This window comes from Halichoeres trimaculatus, unplaced genomic scaffold, assembly GCF_033239565.1.
Source record: "Halichoeres trimaculatus isolate MK-OKI-2021-1 unplaced genomic scaffold, fHalTri1.1 fHalTri1_scaffold_3, whole genome shotgun sequence".
NCBI classification, from domain to species: domain Eukaryota; kingdom Metazoa; phylum Chordata; class Actinopteri; order Labriformes; family Labridae; genus Halichoeres; species Halichoeres trimaculatus.
This window is the reverse complement of record NW_027437181.1, coordinates 25519123-25545350: the sequence shown is the minus strand read 5'-3', so window position 1 is coordinate 25545350 and position 26228 is coordinate 25519123. Positions and strand designations below refer to the sequence as shown.

The 26228-nt window shown below is 42.0% G+C and overlaps 1 protein-coding gene across 1 annotated transcript; it reads left to right on the top strand.

Annotated features, from left to right (window-relative positions):
• Positions 1-1633: 1633 nt before the first annotated feature.
• Positions 1634-25972, top strand: greb1 (growth regulating estrogen receptor binding 1). The gene is made up of 34 exons (XM_074665932.1): positions 1634-1721; positions 9862-10022; positions 10106-10213; positions 11003-11179; positions 11378-11560; positions 12931-13044; positions 13330-13470; positions 14557-14718; positions 14826-14948; positions 15801-15986; positions 16247-16383; positions 16554-16830; positions 16955-17083; positions 17191-17403; positions 17662-17859; positions 18003-18186; positions 18360-18543; positions 18660-18796; positions 18894-19245; positions 19589-19704; positions 19896-20101; positions 20211-20811; positions 20901-21057; positions 21145-21247; positions 22447-22602; positions 22760-22896; positions 22999-23160; positions 23471-23675; positions 23803-23965; positions 24100-24218; positions 24454-24686; positions 24982-25182; positions 25308-25446; positions 25690-25972. Exons 2-34 carry the CDS (start codon positions 9869-9871, stop codon positions 25851-25853), a joined length of 6021 nt encoding a protein of 2006 aa, XP_074522033.1. The 5' UTR covers positions 1634-1721; positions 9862-9868; the 3' UTR covers positions 25854-25972.
• Positions 25973-26228: the final 256 nt, after the last annotated feature.

Sequence of the window (26228 nt, the reverse complement as noted above, 5' to 3'; positions counted from 1 at the left end):
CAAAAAATAACTTATACAGTAAATGATCTAGATCACTTTTAATAAAAAATTAAGATCTTAAATACTCATCTACTGTATGTAATCTATCTAATCTAATTCCAGATTTGAGCTGTCATAATCTACTAATTCTGGGCAGAAAACTTGTTTGCCTAAAGGCTAAAAACTGAAATCTGAAAGCTCGATAACCATAACTAAAAACTGAAATGTTGCATTTTGGATCATTTGCTGACCTTGTTAATTGAACTCAAACACAGATTTTATAAGCTAGTGATTATAGTTCAAATCCAGTTTTCCAATAAAGTCCAATATAGATGGTTTAAATAGCTCAGCAGAACCATGCTTTTTTTTTTTTTACAAATAGGAATGTAACACAGTCTAGAGATATTAGAAGTAAGTATAAAACCAAATATCAACAACCATGTCTCTTCCAACAAAGCATGCCAAGCATACCTTGAATCTTACCTACCGGTCGCTTGGGTGGTGTTGTGGCTACAGGGATGTTGGCAAAGGGGTCTAACCTGTCTCTCTCTTGTCCGGCATCAGCTCTAAAGGTCCTCTAAAAGAAAGATTCAGACTCAGAAATCATTCTACTGAGCCTATCTTGGCTACCTATTTCATAACTCTTAGGTTTACTTTTTAAATTGTCTTTACTTTCCAATTAAAACATGAGATGTCCTGAAATAGTGTTCATTCGTCTTTCCCTTCTGCTGGTGCACTGCAAGTCTGCGTTTTGCCCACTAGAGGGCGACATACGCGTATGTGTGAAGTTGAACAGGCTGTATCATCTCAAAAAACATTACTTTTTGGGTTTGTTTATCCAGTTAACCTGTCGTTCTATTAAAATCGTTGTTTCCTAAAGTGTATTTAAACTTAACAGACTTAACATTCTTTAAACTGCTTTGTGTTCCAGTTTTTGGAGTAACTTTCCTCGCATGAAGCCGAAAAATCCTGTTTCTCATCCTAAAATTACATAAAACAAGGAGGTTGTTAATAAGTTGTGCCATATTTTCTGTTAAGTCTGATAAACCTCAACACGTGGATATCTCAATAAGTTTAAGCCACACATGAAGCTTATAAAAGAGTTGAGATATCAAGTTCATCATATAACGTGATTAAAAGAGCTTACACTACTTGTAAATATAGGTTAAGATATTTTTGAGCCCATGCTCTTTCTGGTCAACCCCATCTGTTCCTAATAAAGTCCTCTGACCAGGACATATGTATGAATGACCAAAATAGGGAGAAATAAAAAAAAAAATTAAAAAGCATCTTGCCGAATAACATAACAGCACACACGAAGAAAGCTCATGAAAGCTATCACTTGTCGCAGTTTCAGGTCGACTGACAAGAAAACTTAACAATTAGTGTTTAAACGGACTTTATTTGACCAATTCATCTCGCTGTCCGTTCTTTAATCACAATTTTTTAATATTATTCGACATTTCCTCTTATTGCCTAGTTCGTTAACTTACCTGCAATCATTGGATCTATCTAACCGCGGTAAGGGGTTAAGGAACACCTCCAGCCGCTTCTCGGACCGTACCATTTCTGCGGTGTAGGAGGGGAGGGACCATTTATCGCGGAGGATCAGAGGTGATGACACGCGCGACACCCAGTCCCGCCGGAGGTCTCGCGCCGGAGATATGGTGACAGCAAACAGGACTAACTTTCAGGATTTACACGAGGAATAGTTATCGAGCTGCTCCCGCTGGGCTGTAGAGGTAAGTGTCTTTACCACGCTTTGGCTTTTTTGGTTATGTCGCACTATTTTATCAGGTGAGGTTTAATATCCTGTCTGGACGTAACGCTAATTAGAAGCAGACCTCCGCTGCTCAGTTGTTGATGATGTTGTCAGGAAACAGCAGAAAGTACTAACTAATAAAATAAGAGAAGGGGTTGAACGACGAAACAAGAATTCTAGTGATAATTTTCAAATACTTTGCTGAAAAACTGTTTTGTTTATTTTAGTCTTAAAGGCGAGGCACGCTGTTAAAAGTCAAACCCTAAATGCCCCACGTTTTACGTTCTCATAGCTGAACTCTTGCACACCTAACATCTGAAGTCTTCATAAAGTCGTTGTAAACAGGTTACACCTATTTGAGACTTGCATATTAAAATTCCCCCTTTTTAATTCTAACTGCACTATCCATTTTTTTCCTCAGTGCCACGTCTGATATTTTGTAGAAAACTTTACACAGGCCTTAGGCCTGCATGCAGATAGCAGCTTTCAAATGTGTGTCATGATCAACAGTTGCTCACAAACTGATGGAGGTTTTTTTTTTTTTTTTTAGCACTGAAGATGTTTGTTTTGGATGTTGCACATTAGAATGTGCCAGATAAGGTCTTATCTCATCTTACGTCAATTCAAAGAAGTCATTTTTTCATTTATTATTTCTACAAGTATCTGTTCAGATATCCTGATATCTATGGAAGTATAAAAATAAATTGAGCAGGAACACAAGCTATAGTTTAGGAGTCCTGAAATAAGTTAAAATTGCATGTTCCAGTAAATTACTGCTGTATTACATTAAAAAGTCTCAATTCACGAGGCTTGATGCATAAATAAGCACCTTTTATTGCATACTTTTTGAAAACATACTGAGATATAGAGAGATACTGCAGTTTTTGTAAAGCATCTACAAGTATTTCTGTATTAACTCCTGATACTGCACAAATCCAGGTTGTAAGAGTTAACGTTTCACTTCTTCACTTCTTCCTTCCTAAACAAACCTCGAACTTTAAGATTTAGCAAATTGCACAAATACAGCCTGATGTCACATGGAAACCTCTAGCTTACGATCCAGTTTAAGTTTTGTATTATTATTATTATATTAGGGTTTAAACCAACTTTTAACTACCACTCCCATATACTAGATTTGAAGCCTGTAGACACCACAAGCTTTCCTGGAGCTATGCAAGATAGAGTGAGAGGGAGAAAGGAAAAGTGCTCAAGGACGTACAGCATGATAGTGAACGGACAGGCAGAGTGGAGACTGAACACTGAGGGAACAGGAGCTTGGTGGCTTCCGATCATGCCTTCATGTAATCAAGGTAAAAAGAGCATTGTGAATCTTATTTGGTTTTGAAGAGCTACCATGTTAGTTTGGCTGGTCAGTTCAGTGTGTGTGGATGTGTAGCCGAGTGACTGGGGGGGGGTTTCCCAAGCAGTCGGCCAGTTGGCTGGCAGGCCATCGATCCAGTGACTGTTGAGCAAACTGTGAATGAGAGCGTTTGTTGTGGGTCAGTGGTCAGTGATGAGCCCATGTGAGGCTGTTTGTGCATGTGTGTACAGCAAACATCCCTGTGCATATGTGCTGCAGTGGGTCAGTGATCACAGAGCATCTGCAGAGCTGGACTTTTTTTTTTTTCTCTCAGTGCTTCTGTTCAGGGCTGAAAGAGCTGTGGCACTGACCAGCTGACGCTCCACACACTCCCCTGCCTTATCTCTGACTCCCCCCTCCTCTGTCCGTCACTCTCTGACTTTAACACAAACACACACTGACACATGCACGGACACACACATAAAATGCAAAAAAAGAGACAGCTCCAGAACAACTCTGTGTGTGTGTGTGTGTGTGTGTGTGTGTGTGTGTGTGTGTGTGTGTGTGTGTGTGTGTGTGTGTGTGTGTGTGTGTGAGTGTGTGTGTGTGTGTGTGTGTGTGTGAGTGTGTGTTTGTGTGTGAGTGCCTTCAACTGGTATGTGGGCCTAGCTAACAAAAAAGAGCCTGGGGTTCTTATCTGACCCCTCCCAGGCTGACCTTTCACCCCTGGAGGCGAGCCCTTTGTGTCCACTGAGCCTGAACCCAGGGGAGAGCGTGTGTGCGGTGCGTATGCGTTTTTGTGCGTGCTTCCATGGGAGTTTGTGTGCCTGTGTGGGAGAAGTAAAGGGCCACATCAAAGTCTAACTTAAACATTGTTTTCTGGACTCACCTTTGACCTTTGGGTCATGAGACATCCCTGAAATGAATACGTCCATGCCCTCAGAGCGGGGAATGTTTATGTGGGTTTGCATAAATTAGCAAAAAGCTGAGCAAGATGTTAGGTGTGGATCTGGTGGAGCATGCCTAGACCAGAACAGCACATCTCTTTCTCACACTTTCTACACAAAAGGATAGAACTTTGGTCATTAAGTTGCCAATAAAAAGCATACTTTATCATGTCCAGCATTGAACTCATTTATAAATGATGAATACCCTTCCTCCTAGTTGTTTATTGGCCATCTGTGTTTCTCTGATAGTAATCTTCTGAAAACTCTTTAAAACACCTCAAAAGTAGTGAAAGGCTGGGGTGTAAGAGTATAATCTGTTCACATGGAGCCTCAAAGGGATCCTAACTACAGTGTGAGTTTGGTGTTGGAGGGTGATGGTGGGACGGGGGTCCAAGGGGTCATAAAACACCACAATAGTGTCCCTCTCCCCAGGGTGAAAAAAAGACAGAGCAGTAGAACAAGAGGAGGGGGTGGGGGTGATGAAAGGATCCAACACTTCTGCGTGAGGCGGAGAGGAAGGAGGGGGAGACGACAAAGCTTCTGCAGGTTTGACATTCTGCTCATTTTCATCATATCTGCTGTTCGTCTTCTCTTTATGCACCTGGGGTTGTTTGTGAGCTTTCAGAGAGATATTCTCAGCACAGAAAGTCTGAAGAATGAGGCCAGAGTAAATCAGCATCTGGAGACTGCTAACCAGAGCAGTCATGCTCTTTCAGTTCATCCCTTGAATTGATGGGTCATACTTTAAGACAAAAATCTCACATTTTTTGCACATATAAACAAAAAGAGCCTTTTTGAGAGCCGTACTTTTAATTTTGTAAGAATACTAGCCGTGGTGAAATCCATGTTTGTGTGAGTTTCCACAGATTTGCAGCTACAGCTCTTCACCTCTTTCAATCACCAGTTGGTCTGAAGTTTGGGATTTTGGTCGGATTCAATAAAAGTGAAATGTGCTTTCATCTCTTGTGTGCTTGTTGTTTCCCTCCCTGTCTCCTCTGTCTCTAGCTGTAAAAAGATCAGTGTGCTCTTTGGTGGAAGGTGTGATTACTTCCTCTCAGTGTCGGCTGTGTTATGACAGGGCTCTTTGTCCTGTATCCTCTGTCATTCTACAAAGTGGTGCAAGGCCTTTGAAAGTCTTCACCGCTCCTTTGCATATGAAAGTGTGGAAGCAGAAGGTGGCCTCGTAAGGTGTTTGAATATGTGTGTGAGAGAGAGAGACTGTGTGTCCATGTGTGAGTGTGTGTGATGGTTTCTGAGATTGGGCTTTGTCTTTTTGGTGTTTACATCCTGGTATGAAAATTTTCTGATTGCTAGTGAAAGTCAGGGAACCATAACTGACACTGTCTGAAAATTTGAAGCTGTTTTTTTTATTTTTATTTTTTATTTAATTTTATTATTATTATTATTATTTATTTTTTTTTTGGGGGGGGGGGGGGGGGGGGGGGGGGCATTCCCAGGTTAAGGTGGCTCAATAGGCAAAAACACTCAATGAGTCCTTGCTGTACAAAATATATGTTTTATACTCTGAAGTTTTCAATTTGGAATTATAGTTCAGTACCTTCAGTTCCTGAGGAACCACTCCTAAAATCCTGGCTGTACCCATTTTGAGGTTCAGAGCTAAGTTAACGCCAAAGAGAGAGCTATCAAATTTTGGTTGCATGATAGATATATCCACAACTGTGCAACCTTCCACTCTGAGCTTATTACTTTCATATAAAATATTTCAATCTTTATCCCGGCACAAAATAATTACCCCAAAAAATGTGTAAATTGTAGGGATGCACAATATTATCGTCACAATATCGGTATCGGCTGATAAAAGCTTAAAAACACGTTTATCGGTATTGGCAGATATGAAAATTTCTGCTGATATGCACAGCCGATAAGGTGCTATTCAGTTAGGATTATTATTATTTTCCATCTGAAAAATAAGCTCCTTAAATAAAATGTAGCACTTCATTTATTTGCACTGCAGAGCTCTGTGTCTGTCACCAGGTTGTTACAGTAGCTCTAAAATAATCAAATGCAACTTGGTTATGTTTAAAAATGCATTGTACATTTAAAGTTCATGTGATCTAAAGAAATTATTTTTCTGTATTTCAATACTGAATGTCTTGAGTTTGAAAAAATAATACATTTCTTATTTATGGTAAAATCAAATGTTTTTTGTCTTGTTTTATGTGTGTTTCTTAAACAAATAAGACCGTCACAATAAGAGTAACATATAAATTCCAGTACAGGATAGACTTAGCTTTCTTTACAGTGAAAAAAACAAACTTGTGATCATCGGTATCATTATCGGCCAAAAGGGGTTTCGATATATCGGCATATCGGATATCGGCAAAAATCCAATATTGGCATCCCTATGAAAGACTAGAATAGAATAGAATAGAATGTACTTTATTAATCCTCAAAGAGAAATTCAGAGTCATAGCAGCTATACAAGAAAGTGTGTAGTGCAAAACATTCAAGAATATATAGAATAATATGATAGGTTTAACTAGAAAATAAATAAATCTCCAGCCATTCTCCACCTCCACAGGGTCCAGGACTGAGCTGGACTTCTTCACCAGTCCGTTCAGTCTCATTCTCCTGTATCCTGTCTGCTCACAGCAGGTGAAATCCTTCCAATGTGGCGTTCGTGTCCCGTGTTAGCCATGCCTGTAGATAGCATGATGCTACTCTCCCTTCTGGTATTCTTTCTGGTGCTGTGTTAGCACAGCTAGCTCATCCAGCTTATTGGGGATGGATCTTACATTCCCCAGGACAGATCAGGTAGGACACATGTAGGATCCCCGGACACATATGATCAAAAACAAGTAAAAACATCACTGCAAACGCAACCAGTTTGGTGTCAATTGCCAACAAATAAGACATAAAAAGTAATGACTGGCTTCAAATACAAATATAAACAAAAATATCAGAAAAAAATGATGAAAAAACAACAATGTAGAGAGAGCTGCTGCAACAGGCAGCCACTCATGTGATGCCTGATTGGAATCAAAGTACATTTTATTTAAAGCAGAAATAAACAATCTCTCACTAGAAGTACAGTAACTAAACTAGAGCTGAAACGATTCCTCGAATGATTCGAGGTACTCGATTACAAAAAATACTCGAGTAATTTTCTCCGCCTCGAGGAATCGTTTAATTTTAAATAAGATCAAAGAGTGGTATTTCACATAGAGCTGAGGCCATATTAAGAGAGTTTTCAGACCCCTCAAGCTACCTCTTATACAAAATAGCAACTAGCAATAAATCTAGCTTCTTTTCTGGAGTTTGGAGACTAATGGGTCATTCTATGAAACTGGTGCCATTTGGGTCCTCAACATTTGATGAGCTGTACAAGGCACAAAAAATATGTCAAAGTGTGTTTACAAATTTTGGAGCTACCAAAGCAAGTGCTCTTATTGACATGCTGAATCAGAAAATTCTATTTCTTAAAGAGAAAAATTTTCATTTAAAAAATAACTGCTCTTGGGCTGCACGGTGGTGCAACGGTTAGCGCTGCAGCCTCACAGCAAGAAGGTCACTGGTTCAAATCCCCACCTCGGCCGGTTGGTCTTTCTGTGTGGAGTTTGCATGTTCTCCCCGTGCATGCGTGGGTTCTCTCCGGGTACTCCGGCTTCCTCCCACAGTCCAAAAACATGCTTACCAGGTTAATTGGTCACACCAAATTGTCCCTGGGTGTGAGTGTGTGCGTGCATGGTTGTCTGTCTTTGTGTCAGCCCTGTGATTGACTGGCGACCAGTCCAGGGTGTACCCTGCCTCTCGCCCAATGATTGCTGGGATAGGCTCCAGCCACCCGCGACCCTAAAACAGGATAAGCGGTATAGAAAATGGATGGATGGATGGAAATAACTGCTCTTTAACTAAACAAAAATGTATTTTATCTGATTACTCGATTAATCGATGGGATTTTCAGTAGAATACTTGAATACTAAAATATTCAGTAGCTGCAGCCCTAAACTAAACCTGTTGATACTTCTGCAAAAAATCTTTGTCTTGTTTTTTGTCTTTGTTTTCACTTTTTCCCTATTATGCCACCTCAAAGTAAACTTCTGTAAGATTAAAATGGCTGTTATCCACTGAAAGTCTGCAGAAAATTATCATTCTGGGTGTTCAGCTTCATTCAGTTAGTGTACACCCTGTGTATCCAGGCTACAGTTCTCACCACACTGGTCATAGGATCTATTCCCACAGCATGGTTTCCTCCTCTTCCTCTCACCCCACATTTCTGTGTCAGTCAACATGACCGATGTATGTCAAGAAAAAAGTCCCCTAAAGGAAAAAGACCAAAAATCTACAAGCTGCAATTTGCCCATGAATATTCTGTATTTAAAATGAAGGGATGGGAATTGATGTGTACTTTTCTGTTTTTTACTTTTCTACTAAAATGCCTCATAACATCTTTCCAACAATATGAGCAGCCCAGTTATTATAGTTGAAACACAACAGTTTCATTGGTTTGAGGAGAAAATTAAACTTTGCCCATTCCCTCTGCAAGTTTTGGCTCAAACTCTCATAACAGGAATCAGTCTTTTCTTCAAACCTTCAGTCTAACGTGACGCTGTTGTTCTTCTAACCTGTGGTGTAAAACACAAACAGCCCAAAGTCTGTGACGTGTCGACTTGTTTCTCATTAATCTGCTCTGCTGGTTGCGTGGTTGTGAGTGGCAAATGAAGCATGACAGGGAATCGAGGTTTGTCAGTCTGTCACATGAACCACTGAGCGTGTGTGTGTGTGTGTTTGTGTGTGTGTGTGTGTGTGTGTGTGTGTGTGTGTGTGTGTGTGTGTGTGTGTGTGTGTGTGTGTGTGTGTGTGTGTGTGTGAGAAAAGTAGCCAGCATATGGAGAGGTTTAGAGTAGGGGGATAAGCTGGTGTTTACAGCTTGTAATATACCTTCAGAGTGACCCAGTTTGTTTGCCTCTCCATATCTTTTTGCTTTGACTAAATCTGTACTCTGCTTTAAAACTTCTCTCACAGTTGAGTAATCCTTTTTTTCAGAACTATTTTTTGTACAAGCAATATCTTCATATTTTTCTCTCAAATTAATCCAACAGTTCAACAAAGTCTTTCACAATTTGTGAGAATTTGACGCAATAACATTCAAAATGATTCAAAACAGGATTGTAATTTTGTTCGTGCAAGAACTACTGCTTTCTTGGAGCTTTTCTCATCTGTTGGAGAGCAGATGAAGGCGGCAAGCCAGAGAGTTAAAAGGAATGAGAGAAAGAGAGGACAGAGGGAGCGAAAGAGAGAGATGCTCAGAGAGGGAAAGTAGAAAAACAGAGAGAGAAAGAGGAGGAGAGTCTAGGTCAGGGTGCCCTGACTCTGTCAGAGCCGCTGATTTAATGGCATGCTGTCTGGACGGATGCCATCCAGCAGTAACTACTGTGTGTGTGTGTGTGTGTGTGTGTGTGTAGGCCTGTGTGTGTGTGTAGGCCTGTGTGTGTTTCTGTGTGAGTGGATGTTTCTGGATTTTAGAGTTTGTTTTTTTCATAATAGCATAAATATGGATGTGTTTTTCAGTGTTAATGTGCTTGTGCTCGTGTGTGTGTTTGTGTGGGAGCGTGTTTAGCTAAGACTTGGCACTATTAAGCAGCACATTTTTTTCTTGTTGTCAGAGCTTTTCAACAAATGCAAACAGAGGAGTTCCAAAGGACCTAGAAAGCTGTATTTTACTGTGATAAATACAGTTTTTTGTTACATCATGTCGTGAAACTTACGCTGTTTTGGAGCTGCAGAAAGGCCGTAATCATGAAAAGCAGTGCAGTTAAAGTTACAGAAAACACAAAACAAATTTTAGTCAGTTGCTGTCAACTTGCAAATATCTTTTCTTGTTCCAATACAAGGTTACTGTGTTTTTGCAGGTCACCAATGGGGAACTCTTATGCGGGCCAGCTGCGGACCACACGCTTTGAGGAGGTTCTGCACAACTCTATCGAGGCATCTCTGAGGTCCAACACGGTGGTACCTCGACCGGTCTTCTCACAGCTGTACCTGGAGACCGAGCAGTCATTGTCTCATGATGGTGGGTTTTATGGATGCAGAGGAGAAAAAATAAGGATTCAGAATTGGTGGCATCTCTAATTTTTACATGTATGTCCCCATCAGGCCGCGCAGAAAATGAGGATGAAGACGATGAAGATGGCTCAGAGTCAAACAGCCCCCCAATACCCTATCAGATGAAGCCCCCACCTGAGGGAAGCTGCACCACAGATGGTTGGTACATAATAACACCTAAACACAAGTGGATTAAAACAAGCAAACCTTTGCTTTTATTGTGTTACACTGCAAAACAGTCACATTTAGGCCCCGTTTACACGACAACGTTTCTTCTGAAATGCTAAAACGCAGTGAAAAAAAATCTGCGTTTACATGGCAACGCTGATGAACTGAAAACGCTGTAGTAAGCATGCCAGGCCTGTAGGTGGTGCTATAACTGTCTTGTCCAGAAGTCACTTCTGGGAGATCTCCACGGAAGTTGAGTTGAGCCGGTCTTCTGGTGTATTGGGGAATAGTAAGTTAAAGAGTGGAGCAACAGATGCACATTTTGTTGAAAGACAGTCAGCAGATTGAGCAGCACAAGCTCGACACAGTAGTTTACGACGATCGTAACAACGGTACTGTTGTCCTGTTGTAAGCGCTCGCGCAAGCGGAGTGTGACGTCAGCGTTTCCACTGAAAACCACTGCCTTGTGTTTCAGAAAAATCCCACTCTGGGGGCTGTTTTCAAAAATTTGGGTTTTAGGTCGGCTAAAACACTGTTTCCGTGTAAACACGAGGCTGAAACGCAACAAAACGTTTGCGTTTCACCCTAAAACGCAACAAAACGTTTGCGTTTCACCCTAAAACCATTGTCATTTAAAATGCCCCTTAGAACAAGGAGATTTACATTTTCACACATGCACACAGTTTCAGTTTCCGTCTGGTTTTGTGTCTTAAACGCATAGAGTAGGTAAGTAAAAAATGGATCCCATAACAACACCGTTTTCTATTCTTTCCTCCTCAGGCTTCTGTCAGGCAGGCAGAGATCTGCGCCTGTCCTCGCTGGCATCAGATCCTTTTGAAGTTCCCTCTGGGTTCATACTGGTTGGGGTGAAGTCCCCCTCTCTTCCTGAGACCCTGCTGGTCTGTGCCGTGGACCGCCGCTTCCTGCCAGATGAGCGGGGCCACAACGCACTGCTGGGTGAGACTGAACACTCAAAGGAGCACAGTCAAAGTATTTCCAATTTTTGTTTAGAAGTCAAACTCCCTGAAGAGGCCGGCTTCCATGGTACTTTTCCATATGTGACTTTGAGACATTGTTCGAGTGTTAACAGGTGTCACAGGATGGGAATATGAAATAAGAACCTCTCTTATATTTCTGTATATGGTTTTCCTCCAGGCTTCTCAGGGAACTGCATGGGTTGTGGAGAGAAAGGCTTTCGCTATTTCACAGAGTTCTCCAACCACATAAATCTGAAGCTCAGCACACAGCCAAAGAAACAGAAGCACTTGAAGTACCACCTGTACAGAAACAACCAGGGTCTACTGGTCAGAGGAGCTCCCATCTTCTGGAGAGCGCATGGTAAGAGACATACAGATACACTACGTGTGTGTATTTAGCAACTGTGATCAAAAAATGAATCAAAATGCGGTCCGATAAAGGTTACATAAACAGTGGGAATGTGGGCATAGCCTGTGAGCTTTTAGCATCATATTTTTCTCATTATACATTGACATTTTTAAAAAGACTCATGGATGAGTAAAATGACAGAGCTGGGGGGTTCTGTAAATACACATTACATATGAGAGGGATTCAGGTTTTGATCATTCTCTGACTTGGATTAGAAAGTTGTCGTCTTTTTCTTTAATGTATGCATGCAGATAATGCACCTTATAAAGATGGTGCCTTTGTGAAAGGCCGGTTGGAAACACCTATAGTTACCCTGTAGATGTTTTATTCCACAGTATCTCATTTTAACTGCTTTTTTTCTGATTTTCTCACATCTTTAGATATCTTTTTCTACTTTGTGCAAATATTCTAGAATTTGGAAAATGTTGTAGCTTCCCACACAGCACTTCTGGTATAAACAGGGTGTCCGCAGGGTCTTAAAAAGTATTAAAAGTTGATAAATCAATTTTGGGAAAAATAAGGTCCTTAAAAAGTATTAAAAAGTCTTAATTGTGGTTTTATGAGGTATTAAGCTTCATAGGTATTCAAGCTTTGACCCAAAAAATATCCATGAATATTTATTTTCCTCCTTGCAACTGTCCCCTGATTGGGACGTTAAACATTCAGCCGATAAAGTTCTAAAATAGAATAGAATAGAAGAGAATAGAGTTACTTTATTGATCCTAAACTGGAAAATTATGGTGTTAACAGCAGAAATCGATGGACTCGGTAGAAAAATACAAAAATAAAAAAGAATAGAATAAAAAAATACATAAAGACTCTAGTTACAATAAAATACAACAATAAGGATTGTGAGCGGTATAAACACCAGCTATAAATGTGTCATAGATATGTCATTTCTAGTTTCATAAAGAGAATTTAAATACAGCAATAAAGCAAATCACAAAATCTCACATGTCCTAAATTTTAAAAATGATTGAATAATTTCTCATTTTCTTCAGCAAGTTGGCCTTGAATAACTCCTGTTTCTTGTTGTGGGAGTGTCGATAAACCTGCCTTTGGTTTCATTTGTTCTTTCAAGCTTTATTCCTCCTTAGCTTACATCATTTCTGTAAAAATGTAAACTACAACTGTTAAAAAGTGGATGCCAACAACAACTGAAAGTTGCGATAAAGTCTTAAAACTTTTTTAAAGGTTTTTGAAAAAGTCTTAAAATGGTATTGAAATCAACCTCAGGATTTTAGCATATACCCTGATAAATCAACCACTGCAAGGTTACTGTAATTATCAGCTCACCTGTTTTATGTTATTTTGCGTTTTAGATGGCAGGATGCGACGAATAGTGTCTGGCCTCTCAGAAGGTCATGTGACAGCAGATGACCAACCACCAACCATTACACTGACTCCCCCATCACACACACCTGGAGGCTATACAGGTAACACACCAAAACACAAAGCAATATGGACACTGTCAAAGATGAAATGAATATGCTGGTACCTTGTATGTCACTGAGGACTTTTATAGTGTTATTATTCCTAAATAAACTGCCTACAGATGCAGCTCTAATCAACAGATGAACCACAGTGCATTTTTTATTTATAATGCTCAGTCCAGTACTGACAAATAAAGAAGAAAATGCTCTATAATGACCAAAAAGCAAAGTGAAATGAGCCATTTTTCAATGTTTTTATCCACTTTTTTTCCATTTATCTGTAAACAGCAGGACCACCAGCAGACCCAGCTGTTCTGTCACAAATATCAGAAGTCCCTCCTTCACTTACAAATGGCAACCATGCTGTTCCCTCCTCCATCACACAGCCACCTTTGAATCAGTCAGGTCCTGGAAGACCCTCAGCTACAGGTATGGACTGGGCACCATAGTGACTTCAACTCTATTGTTGTCTTAAAGGGATAGTTCACTTATTCTACTTGGGTTGTATGAGCTCCTCGTTGGTAAGTGTACCAGCTACAGGGGATGACGGTCAGTTCAGCCCCTTTACTGACGACGTGGTCAGAAATAATAAATGAAAGTGCTCATCTGGTATCGACAGAGTTAGCTCTACCATGATTTAGCTCATGTTAACCAACTTCAACCAAAGCACTCTCCTTTGTTTAAGCTGAAGCTCAGTTTAGTATTATTTTTGGCACTTTACTTTGCTGGTTTTTCTTCACACCTCTGAGTGTGTGTGTGTGTGTGTGTGTGTGTGTGTGTGTGTGTGTGTGTGTGTGTGTGTGTGTGTGTGTGTGTGTGTGTGTGTGTGTGTGTGTGTGTGTGTGTGTGTGTGTGTGTGTGTGTGTAATAACACCCAGCCAGCTGTATTGTGGGTTGGGGGTGTCCTTTGTCTTTCTGCCTCCCTCCCGCCCTCTTCCTCTGTCTGTCTGTCTGTCACTTCTATAAACTAGGGCTGTAAAATTCTCCCTCTGTCTCGTCTTTTTCTCCTTCTTCCTCGCTGAATGAAAAGCTTCCTTCCTGTTGATGTTGTTTATTTCATGGCTCTTTTAACTAGGAGACCTTTTATGTGTCTCCCTGTGACTGTATTTCAACAGAACATTCAGAGGAAGAAGAAGAGATGGGTTAATGTATGACTAAAAGCGGGTTTTTTTCATTACTGTATTACTAGAGGTCCAGTCTGAAGTTAGTTCACGTTTTTTTTTCTGCCAGTTTGGGGATTACTATCACAAAAAGTAACCCTTACTACAGTTAAATAGACATAGCTGCTGAAAAAAGAATTATAAGTGAAGTAGCATTATAGTGAATACAGCTGTGAGAAAAGACGTGGTTACATTATTATCAAGATGTCAATAAATAAAGTACTTTCCCGTGTGAAGATATTTGGACAACTCAAGTTTCCCCTGACTTAAATTGTAATGTAATCAACAAATGGACATTTTCATGAGGTGTGAAAATCAGAGTGTAACCTTTTCAGTCTTGTTTTTCATCCTGCAGGCCCTCCTGCAAATGCTGGACCTCCAAAAAAGAGGCACAAGGGCTGGTCCCCGGATTCGTCTGCCAGCAGTCTTCCAGAGAGCATCGTCAAGACATCACCATCTTCATCCACCGTATCAACAATACCTGTGTTATCTGCTGCAGCTAACGGAGCCAGATCAGGTACAAAGTGGAGGGGAGAATTATGGGAGATAATGTGATAATTAGAAGTACACAAACCTGTCTGTGAATTGTGTCTGACAGCACATTTGTTTCTGTGCTTTCCTCAGAGACTGCTGCCCCGCTGAGTTCATCGCAGGGGTCCTTGACCCCAGTTTCTCCCCCAGGACTGTCTGTAACAATTCCTGATCAGCTGCTACACACCTGTAGACTGCAACCTGTCATCTTTAAAGGTCATACTGATGAATCTATCATTTATTTAACATAATACAGATATTACTGATTTTTTTTTACTTCAGACAACTTGTAGTAAGATTTTCCACTCTTTCAGAAGCAGGTGTACAGGTAAGGTTTCAGTAACCACTCAACAGATGGTCATTTAGCTCGCTCTTCCTCTTAGGTCAGAGGTCAGCCAAGACCCAAGGCCGTTTCTCAGCCTGTTTGTCCTCCCCTGATCCCCTCCTCTTAACTCTTTTCAGCCACTTTATTCTACCTGTCACATCATCCACATCCCCTGTGCTGCCTCCACATCCTCTGCTACTTCTTCTCTACATGATGTTCTGTAAATGACTTATTATAAGTTATACCAACTTTATGATAAGGGGTTCAGGTTGCATCCAAGGCTAAAACACCACTAAGAGCAGGCAGATAACAATAAGAAGTCACATCAGTTCAGAGGAACATAAGCACACATAACACTTGCACAGTAAAAAGATGTCAACCCAGTCGTTTACTGACAACATCCCAAAGCCCATTCAGACCTCACCACAGCCTTTAAGCAAACTAGTAACTCTTTAAATATTGGGTAATCCTGGGTAATTCTCCAGCCATTAGTCCTTCATGAATCCAAGCTTCCTCCTTCAGATCAGAAGCATCATTCTTCTAACTGAGCATCACCCAAGAGCCAGGGCTATGAATTTCTTTCATTGTCATGATAGAGGCCAAGCTTGTGCATGTTAAAAGAAACCATAGATGTCTCAATATGTATAAAGGAGGAGGGGAGTTTTGGGATGTTGGTGGATTAAAATAATATCTGCAGCCTCACCATGCTCACCTTTCTCTCCATCCACCTCTTCTTGAAACAGGTCATGGCCCTCTCCCTCAGATGACTGGAAATGTCAGTGAAGTGCTCATCAGTTCTCTGCTCCAGAGCTGTTACCTGAGTTCCCAGACGCTCCCCAGGGTCTACCAACACTATGGACCGTCACCCATCCAGCCTTTGTCGACTGAGATGCAGATTTTACTCACTGTCTACTACCTTGTACAGCTAGGTCAGTTCTAAACTTCCTCCAAAATCAGCAGCTGTGATAATTACACACAGCTCAGAGGTATTTAAGAGAGGACAGAGGTGTTTGTCTTTCCTGGTATCAGTGCTGTACCTTATAGTTGCCACTAGGGGGCATGACACAGATTTTAATTTAACTGATCCATTCTGGCTTTACTTCGTTTAAAACTTGGTCCATAAACAAACTTTTTTTTTCATTGATCATCATAATAACTTTCTTTATCTTTTTAATATTTTTCCTTCTAGGTCCAGACCAGGTGCCCCTCATAGAGGACTTAGAGCAGATATTCATGAGGTCATGGAGGGAGTCACACCTCAGTGAGATCAGACAGTACCAACAGCCTCAAACAACTGTCACCCAAGGGAGACACTATGGCTTAGAGGTGAGACAGAAGTGTCCCTGGCTGTATTAAAAGTTTGAAAAAAATATGACTTGGTGTGTCAGGCAAACTTTTACTTAGGTCGTCTTCCTTGGCCATTATTTTACAGTTTATCTTGGGGTGACCACATCTTTTAAAGAAATTCATTTTTTCTTTTGAACACGTGTCTCCAGGCCCTGTCCACCATGCCTGGCCTGCCCCAGCACCTCTCTTTGCCTCCTCAGAGCCAGCAACCTCTGACTCCCAGCCAGCTTCCTTGGCTCGCCCAGCTGGCTGCATCGTCGTGTGGAGAGGGTGTGGTGGTTTTAGGGGAGCACATTGGATCTTTGGCTCAAGGAATCCAGCAAACCTTCAGCAGGTTGATGGAACGACGGCTTGAAAACACCAACTATGTCGTCATTATTGTCACTGTGCCAGGACAGGAAACGCAATCCTGTGTAATCGTCACAGGTAGGGGTAATCTTTTTATATTGTATTCAATTGTGAATTTTAAAGATAAATTGCAAAATCTAACTCTTCAGGGAGAGAGTGTGATTTGCAACTTAAAATTGTGTGTTTTTTATGCTTTTTACAGGTAAACACCAGTGTCGTGCCTTGGCAGAGAGCATGTACTCTCCCAGTGAGGGGTTAAAAGAAATCAATCATCAACTTTCCACTGGTGTTGCCCAGGAACTCATTCATTTCTGCAACTCCCTCGGTCAAGGTTTGTCTGACTACCTACCTTTTTTTAACATTAATTTATGTGTGTGCAGTACAAAAATGATGCAAACTGAGTCACCAAATTTCATTTTGTAATTTTTCATTTTTCAGATGGTGATTTGGATTCACTGTTGGACAGTGCCACAGTGGACAGCAGTGAGCTGTCTCCGATGTCTAGTAGTCAGGAGTCAGCTGAGGAGAGAAATCCAAAATCTACAAGTAGTCCTAAAGACACTCAATCTTCAAAAGAGACACAGACACAGGGTGCCAAAGACTCGCCAAGCACCAAAATGGAAGCTTTAAGTCCCAAAGACACCTGTACAGGTGAAGCACATACAGATTACAGTAAATATCTTCTCCCCTGAACAAAGTGTGGAAAATACTCATTGATGTGGTGTTAAGAAATTCAGAATCAATACATCATGCATGCGCAATTGCATAAATAACCACTTTGAATACTATTTGCTAACAAATCTTGAGTCCGATTTTTTCATGCCTTTTCTCTTTTTGCACAGCACACTTTAGTCATAATATGTAAAATCAAGAAGCATGTCTGATGTATAAAGTTATGTGTCTTTGCAGAGTACTCTGTAGATTGGTGTGAAGTGCGTCCTATCCAGCTGGCAGTGGCCAGAAAGCTGCTGTCCCATGTTTGTGCGATAGCGGATTCAAGCACACAGAATCTGGACCTGGGCTCTTTCGACAGGGTCAGCTTCCTCATCCTGGTCCCGCCCTCTGAGGTGACATTTCAGCAGACTGTTCTTCACCTGTGGAGCTCTGGTTGGTGACATGACTATTTTTTGTCGGCGATAGTTTTTCGTTATACCAAAAAGAGACCCATTTCACATTTGTGTCTGTGCCTATTAAGTTATGTATTTTTTTTTTACCTGTACCCCTTCTTTTTCTCTCTTTTTGTAACTCAGGTGTACTTCAGGAGCTCGGGGGTTTAGATCAGGAGTCTGTGTCTCATCAAGAGGCTGAGCGTTATGTGGTCAAGATGGATCAGAGCGCTCAGACACGAATAGACAGTCTCATCCAGGAAGCACACAGCAATTCTTACACACTTTATATCCTGGTCCATGACCATGCTCATCGTGACATTAACAGGTGTGTGTAGGAGAGAGTGTTAACAGAGATTAGAGAAGAGGAGTGATGCAGAATGATCACTGCTCCCACTTTAATTGTTCTATGAATGTTTCATTTTGCAACACAAGCACTAAAAAATCTGTTGGGTTGTTTTGGTCTTTAAGTCCCTTTCTTTGTCTCTTTCCCTCATCCAGTGCAACTTGCAGCAGCCCAGACAGTAGTTTGGGCCTGGTGGACCAGCTGTTAAACTCCAGGCAGGTCAAGGATGCTCCAAACATCCTAATTCTCCATGTGACCTCCTTCCCCTTCAGTCTTCAGACACAGTACACTCGCATCAGTCCCTACAATGAGATCCATTGGCCCTCTGCATTCAGCAATGTAAGACTTTGTATTCCAAACACTTCTTTACATACTTCACATCAGTGACAAACATCTGGAGGTTGAGGAAACTCATATTTATGGATTTCTTTGTATGTTTGTATTTGTGTTTGAAGGATGTGGACCTGTACCATGAAAGGACGCGGTACTTCGGTGTGTCTGAGCTGTTAGAGTCAACACGCTCAGGAAGCAGTCTGCCTCTGATGCGGTGTGATTTATCCTTTGAAAGCACGGCATCCGCTTTGGAAGAGAGGTAACCCAGATTCAAGCATGCTAAATGTGTGCTTTAAAATCAAGTTTGAAAATTTTTGCAAGCCGACAGAAAAATTAGAGCAAGATCTCTCTCGCAGGTTCCCAAAGCTCCACAGTGCTGTGATCCGGACTACAGTTTTGATCCAACACTACTGTGTGGCTCTGATGGCTGCATCCGGCAGAATCAGCAGCTCTGAAAATCTCCATAAACACACATCTGTAGAGACCCTTGAGATTGTGCAATCTCTGCTCACTGCTGCCCAACAGTGCCCCGCCCACCATGGTCACATGGTCTTGTTGCGGATCCCGTCTCTGGCTCTGGCTGCCTGGGCCCACCGACGGCTGTCCAGAGTTCGGAGGCAGCTGGGTCTGGAGGAGAGTTTTGAAATAATAATGGGGAATCCAAACCAAGCTCTGATTATTGGGCAGAGCTTCATCGATCAGATTAAGGTGAGTTGATGGTTTGTTTCACCGTGAAATAAACAGAGTTGATGAAAAAATGGATGCAGCCAGTAGGAAATCAGCCATCGTTTTGCTACCCCGTTTTTGGAGTTTCAAGTGATTCAGTTTGGACTATAGAGGTGATGTGCAGAGTATCATTTCTATCCTTACTCACAGGAAGCAATGGTGGCAATTTGTCAAATACAGGTGATATTGTTCCACTCCTTGAAACCAAAGGAGTCTCCCCCTACTGGCCATTAGAAATGTTACTTTTTCAAGCATTTTTTTTACATTTTACTTTTACTTTTGCATTTTACTTTTACAACTGAGACAGTAATGTGTGTATTTATAGGCATGGCTGAAGATCCACGATGCTAACTGGGTTCCTCGGACATACCTGGAACTGGAGGCGCTTCCCTGCATATTAATATTGTCTGGAGCTGAGCCACTGGGAGAATCCTTACCAAGGTAAACTCACTCTGAGCCCCCATCTTAACTCCTTGATCTTCCCCACCAAAAAATCCACGGCCTAGTCTCAACATCCTATATATGAAAACAGGTTGTGTGTGGATCAAAAATGTATTTAGAAGTTATTATTTAAGTCAGAAAAAAAACAAATGTGATCTTAAATGTTAACAGTGAATTTATTATGTTTTCAGGTCTTTGAAGTACTGTGATCTTCGAGTGATAAGCTGCTCCTACCTTCAGAGAACTACACTCGAACAAGAGCTAGGACTGGCTGCTTATCTGGTGAAGGCAGAGTCACGACCCCCACACAACCCTGGACCAGGAAGTGACCAGTTGGAGAGTGACGCAGAGAAACTCAGCAGTACTGACAACGAGGAGGAAGAGGGACAGGAACATGGTAAAATGACATGAAACTGGGCTTGTTGGGATTCCTAAAACGTGTCAAATGTTCAAACTTGATGTTTAGTTGATGTCCTCTGTTTTCTTTTCCCTCCTCACATATTCAGGGGACTCCCCTCTGTCCACCAGTCAGCAGCTTCGGTCAGGTCCAGACAGCCGAGCTTCAGATCCCTTCTCTGCTCAAAGCACCACCTCTCCAAATGTCCAAAAGGGAAACAACGAAACCATTAAGTCTCCTTCACCGTCACAGATCCAGTTTCCACCCCAGTCTTCATCTCAGTCTGTATCTTTACTGTACCCTCCAGCTGCACAGCATCACCAAACCCATCCTCATGTGCAGAGTTACTCCCAGCCACCATCCATGTCCCAGCTGCAGCCCCAATCTCAAACTAGCTCTCAACAATACACTCAAACAGCTCCCCAGCATCACTCCACCTCTCAGATGCAACTACCTCACTCTCAACCACAACTGCCAGCCCCCGCCCAGTCCCACCGCCAACACTCCAAGTCCACCTCCTCTGGCTCTTTGTCCCCGCAAGCCTCCTCTCCTCATCTCAGCTGCTCCTGGGCACGAGGAGTGAGTCGTCCGCCTTCTGTGCTCCTCCCTCGTGCTCTTTATGACATTATCACAGCCAGCGACAGCAGCGGGCTTCCACGGTGTACTTCGTTCCTGCCACATATGTCCGTTGCGTGGGCCAGCAGCTTCAGGTAGGAAGCACTCTTGTATCCTGTGATGGAAACACAGTAAGACCTTTTGAGAGCAGATACCACAGGTCTCACTTTGTCTTTGCATTTAGGCCTTTGCTGAGCAAGATGATGACTTGCACAGAGCAGTCTTTATACTATCGCCAGTGGACTGTTCCTCGCTCCTACCACATGGACTGCAGCAATCGCACTGAAGGAAGGAGCGACAACTTCCACCCTCGCAGGCTGCTGCTCAGCGGACCCCCACAGGTACTGTCTGTCCTGATCACCTTCTCTTCAAACTTAAAGTCACTCAATACTACGTTTTTATATTTGTTTGCTTATGTTATCCATCAGGTGGGAAAAACAGGAGCATACCTGCACTTCTTGGGCATACTGTCTCGGATGCTCATCAGACTGATGGAGGTGGATATCTACGATGAAGAGGACATCAACTATTGTGCGTACTGACTACAGCCATAGCTCCTAATTCTCCCTTACATTAATATTGATCAGGGCAACCAAGCTATAGAGGCATTAACAGTCTACGCTATCATAAAGATGCGCACACATCTCGACCGCAGGAGCAGCATTTAGCTCCATTCATTCAGACGAGTTAGCGTTTTTTAAACACTAAATTCAACCGGTTAGAAGCATCAAATGTTCGTTTTTTCTGTGGACAGCTGTCAAAAACAATACTACACAATAGAGGCAACTTCTGTCAGGTTTCGGCTGTTAAAGCGCAACCGGTGTTTCGGCGTTAATAGCGACCATGCTAACTGGTGACTTTCAGCCAACTGGAGCCGTGATTAACCATGTGATTAACGGCCTAGAGTCACCGTTAACAGGGTCACACTTTACACTGATACACCAGCGACGTCTGCTTGTGTGTTATTAATTGTGTATTCTTTATCCAACCACAGTTAACCAGGTCTGACTGCAAACAAACAATAATAACTGCTGATACTCAAAATACAGATTTGACTTTGCTTATTTAATGAAAAAGTTGGTTTGGGGCAGAGGTTCTGACCAAACATGGACTCAATATGGACAGTAAATAATGAGTGAACCTATAAATTATGATTAACAGAAACTGATTTTATGACCAAAGTAAAATTAGGGAATATTATGAAACGATGTTTACATCCTGGTATGTCACAGTCTGGTAAGTGTCCACGGATAATTCAGTCATGAGCATCGAGTGAGATTTGTGTTTCCTCTTTGGGTACACTCTGGTTTCTCTGCTAAAAACATCTGTCCACCTAATAACTGTCCACTTGCTGATCTCTTCTGTCCACTCACTGCTATTTAACAAACCTCTGAGCATTTTGCCGTCCGTCAAAGTGATGACATTAAGTCAAAAAATGTGTTTTTTGGTGATTAACTCCTCCACATCGGTTGACAAACCATTATACTCTGCAGTGCCTCTGCACCCAAGTTGCGCACACATCCACCGTTGTAGATTAACAAATAATCCCTCAATAAGACTACTCTGATTTATTTTCCATTTTTTTACTGTTTTCTTCACTGCTGTATTTTTTTGCATTGCTGTTACTGCTAATTTGGCAGGTTGTGTCCACTCATAATTTCATCATCAATATTTTTGATGTTTTTTTAAACATGTGTTTAATGCATACATTTTAAATGTGTTGTGTTTAGGCGCTCAGGCAGAGGGAGTGCAATACCATCCACCAAACGCACGCTGGCCCAGCCCAGACATCATGAAGACAATCCCCTTTGACTACACCATCCATGATCCGAAATATGATGACATTAGCTCCGTCTACTGTCCTGAATTTAAACCCAGTGCTGAAGGTAAGTATTGCTATATGTTCATTCAACCACAACCATGCTTGAACAGCATTTGTTTTTATCTTTGCTGCTAACAAAGCAAATCCAGACGCTCCTCTGGAGTCGACCTGTGTTAACTTCTTTTCTCCTAATTTGTCTCTGCTCCTGTTGCCTGTCCCAGGAAACCCTGTTCGTCAGGAGGAGGTGTACCTTCGAAGGCGAACATCTAGGATTAAGCTGTCTAAATATGCAGCCTATAATACCTATCACCACTGTGAGCAGTGTCATCAGTACCTGGGTTTCAACCCCAGATACCAGGTCAGCAGAACAAACAGGACATGATAAAGGACGCCAAACCTCTCATTTTCAATTTTAAAGGTTAACTTTGATATTTTATGTCTTTGTCTCTCTTGTACATAGATGTATGAGTCAACTCTGCATGCCTTCACGTTCACCCATCTCCTGCTCGGGGAAGAAATTCAACTCTACTTCATCATCCCAAAGTCTAAAGAGCACTACTTCAGCTTCAGCCAGCCTGGGGGGCAGCTGGAGAGCATGAGGCTGCCTCTCACATCTGACTGGGTACGTTCATCCTCTCTGAAACCTGAATCATATGAATCAAGTGTAAGCCTTTTTCCTTTTACCAGATTTCATACACAGAGTAAAAAATAATAGAGCAGCAGATAGTTCAGCTTCTGCAGTACAGTGGTAGTACCACTAGATGGTGCTACATACTCAAAATTTGCCCATGTGTCACAGCAACCCTTGAGAAATTTCTCTCAGAGCTTGAGAAATCAACAGTTTGAGACTCTGTTTTATGGATCATATGTATATGATGACACATTATGTCATGGGTTAAAAATAACGTTTTCTCTTTCTTCTACCATCTCAGAGCCCAGACTGCATCAAGAGTCCCATCTTCACCCCGACCACTGGACGTCATGAGCACGGTCTCTTTAACCTGTTCCATGCTATGGATGGAGCTTCACATCTACACATCCTGGTGGTCAAAGAGTACGAGATGGCTGTGTATAAGAAATACTGGCCCAACCACATCATGCTGGTGCTACCCACTGTCTTCAATGGAGCCGGAATAGGTACATGACCACAGCTCCCAGTAGACATGTCAGCGTTGAATCGATTTTTAACGCTCACACTAAAAGCAGTCGGTTTACTGTTGCGTTCATCCAACAGCTCATAACTTCTTCTCTCTCTCTGTTACAGGTGCTGCTCATTTCCTCATTAAAGAGCTCTCGTATCACAACTTGGAGCTGGAGAGAAGTCGGCGTTTGGAGGGAGGGGGCCCGGCAGGTGATGTGTGGCCCTTTATCATACTGGCTGATGACTCCTGCGTTATGTGGAATGCAGTGGATCTGGACTCACGCAGGTACACAGACACATAATTCTTACTAATGAACATTTCGGATGAAAAACAAAACTTGTTGATTCTGTTGAAAAAAAAATACATCTTCAATTTGAATTCACATCCTCACATGGCTGTTGTCTTGTTTCCCATGTTAGTGGTCCAGTGGAGCACGCTGTGTCACTGAAGCAGGTCTTACAGCACATGGAGGCCTGTCCAGATCTGGCACATTATGGACTCTGTGGGATCAGGAAGTGGAGCAGCCGAGGACTTGCAGGTCAGGGTTAGACACCTTGAACATCAGCAAATACTTTGACAAGATATTATTTTTACACTCTATTAGCCTGTAACTTTATAAGCTTAACCATTGAGAGGCTACAGGACATGTCTAAATAATAGTCAGCATAAATGTAAGACACGCAGAATGTTCATGATTAAAGTGAAATGCAAATCATAAATCTTTGGTTTATAAATGAGACAGTTTGAATTGAAATGTTGTCCATTGTCACCAGGTAATCTAAGGAGAGAGCCCTTCTCCAGAGGACATCTTCATGACTTCCTCCTCCTCAATGTTGACCGCAGTCAGAACGTCCAGTACGACCAGAACCGCTTCACCTGTCAAGATGTGGACTTCACTCTGAGACTGCACAGTGCAGGACTGTTGGTCTGCAGGTTTAACAGCTTCAGTGTCATGAAGAAGCAGATCGCCATAGGAGGATACCGAACATTCATCATCAAGACCAAGGTAAAGGATAAACAACTACAAAGACAAAACTACATGTTACTTACAGAGTTGAGATACATGTTAAAGTCCTGACTCTTGTAGCAGGATACAAGTGAAACCATAACACCATGCATAATGTACAGGTATAAGTTAATATGATTTTTATCAAAAAAAAAACAAACTTTGATTTAGAATATTTAATTCAACTATCATGTGTCACAGAAATGATCAGTGAGTCAGTTCCACAGTAGCAAGCCAGAAGTACATGGAACAATCTGAAAATGTGTCATTAAACCTAAATTTGAAATTTCCCCAGATGACTGATGTTCCCACCTCTGTGGGGCCGTCACAGTACGTCTGCGCTCCAGACAGCAAGCACCTTTTCTTGGCTACACCAGCTCAGCTGCTCCTGGAGAAGTACCTCCAACACACCAGCCAGAAGCTGTTTCCCCTCAGCACCAAAAACTACACTCATCCAGTCCTGTCTGTGGACTGTTACCTCAACCTGGGGCCTGAGGTATGCAGCACACCAAATACAGTATATATATATATATATATATATAAGGTGAAACACATTGGCTCAGTATGACACCACGATGTTGACTTTATTTTGAATACAAGGTCCACTTCTCTGTTCTGCAGGTCACCGTGTGTTTTGTGAGTTCGAGACCTCACTCTGTCAACATCGGTACCACAGGGCTGCTCTTCAGCGGCCTTCTTCTCTGTTTCGCCGACTCCTTTGTGACAGCAGGGTTCCTCAAAAAGTTCAGCTTCCTGAAAGGTACTCAAGGCAGATAGAGAGAGGGTAACCTATGCATTTTTAGGTAACACAACTGTATAGAGATAATCCAGGTCACATGTGGTTTCTTTGGTCTCCTTTAATGTCTAACTATGCTCTATGCTACATGAAATAGATTTTTATTGATGAAAAAAATGCAAGGTAACAAGGCTGCTGAATCAATCCCAGCCAGAGACCTGTGTTTTTAAAGTCTCTGTCCTTCTCCCTCCTGTCTGCCCCCTGTAGGTGCGACTCTGTGTGTCATCGGTGCAGATCGTAGCTCCTTGAGGCAGACGGTGGGCAGGCTGGAGCTCGAGGAGGAGTGGAGGTTCAGGCTCAGCGATGAGTTCCAGACTGCCAATGCCAAGGAGGACCGCCCGCTCTTCTTTCTGACTGGAAAACATATATAACAAAAAAAAACCTGAATCAAAGACTTGTGATCAAGATTGGAAGACAAACTAAACTGGAGTGTTTCTCCAGCATGACAGTAAGCACAGACATGCACCTGTTGCTGCAGCAGAGGTTTTACTCTTCATGGAAGGAGTCATCAGAAAAGGAAGGAAAACTCCAGGCCGGACGATTGACTCAGGAGGGCTTTTGTATCTCATGTTGCCTTGGATCACATCGGGATTCTCAAAGGAGGCTGAAAAACACTGCATGATGTTTGTAAAGCTGTGATGTGAGGAATAACCTGGGGTAAACTGAAGAGACAGGAGAAGTGGACCTGTGAGACAAAATTCAACGATGGTGAATGTTCACCACACAGACACACACACTAAAAGGAT

Coding starts and splice junctions, on each gene's coding strand:
- greb1 (XM_074665932.1), top strand. CDS start 9,869: ATGGGGAACTCTTATGCGGGCCAGCTGCGGACCACACGCTTTGAGGAG. Junction 18,544..18,659: donor GGCCCTCTGCATTCAGCAAT/GTAAGACTTTGT, acceptor TTGTGTTTGAAG/GATGTGGACCTGTACCATGA. Junction 25,447..25,689: donor AAAGTTCAGCTTCCTGAAAG/GTACTCAAGGCA, acceptor TGCCCCCTGTAG/GTGCGACTCTGTGTGTCATC.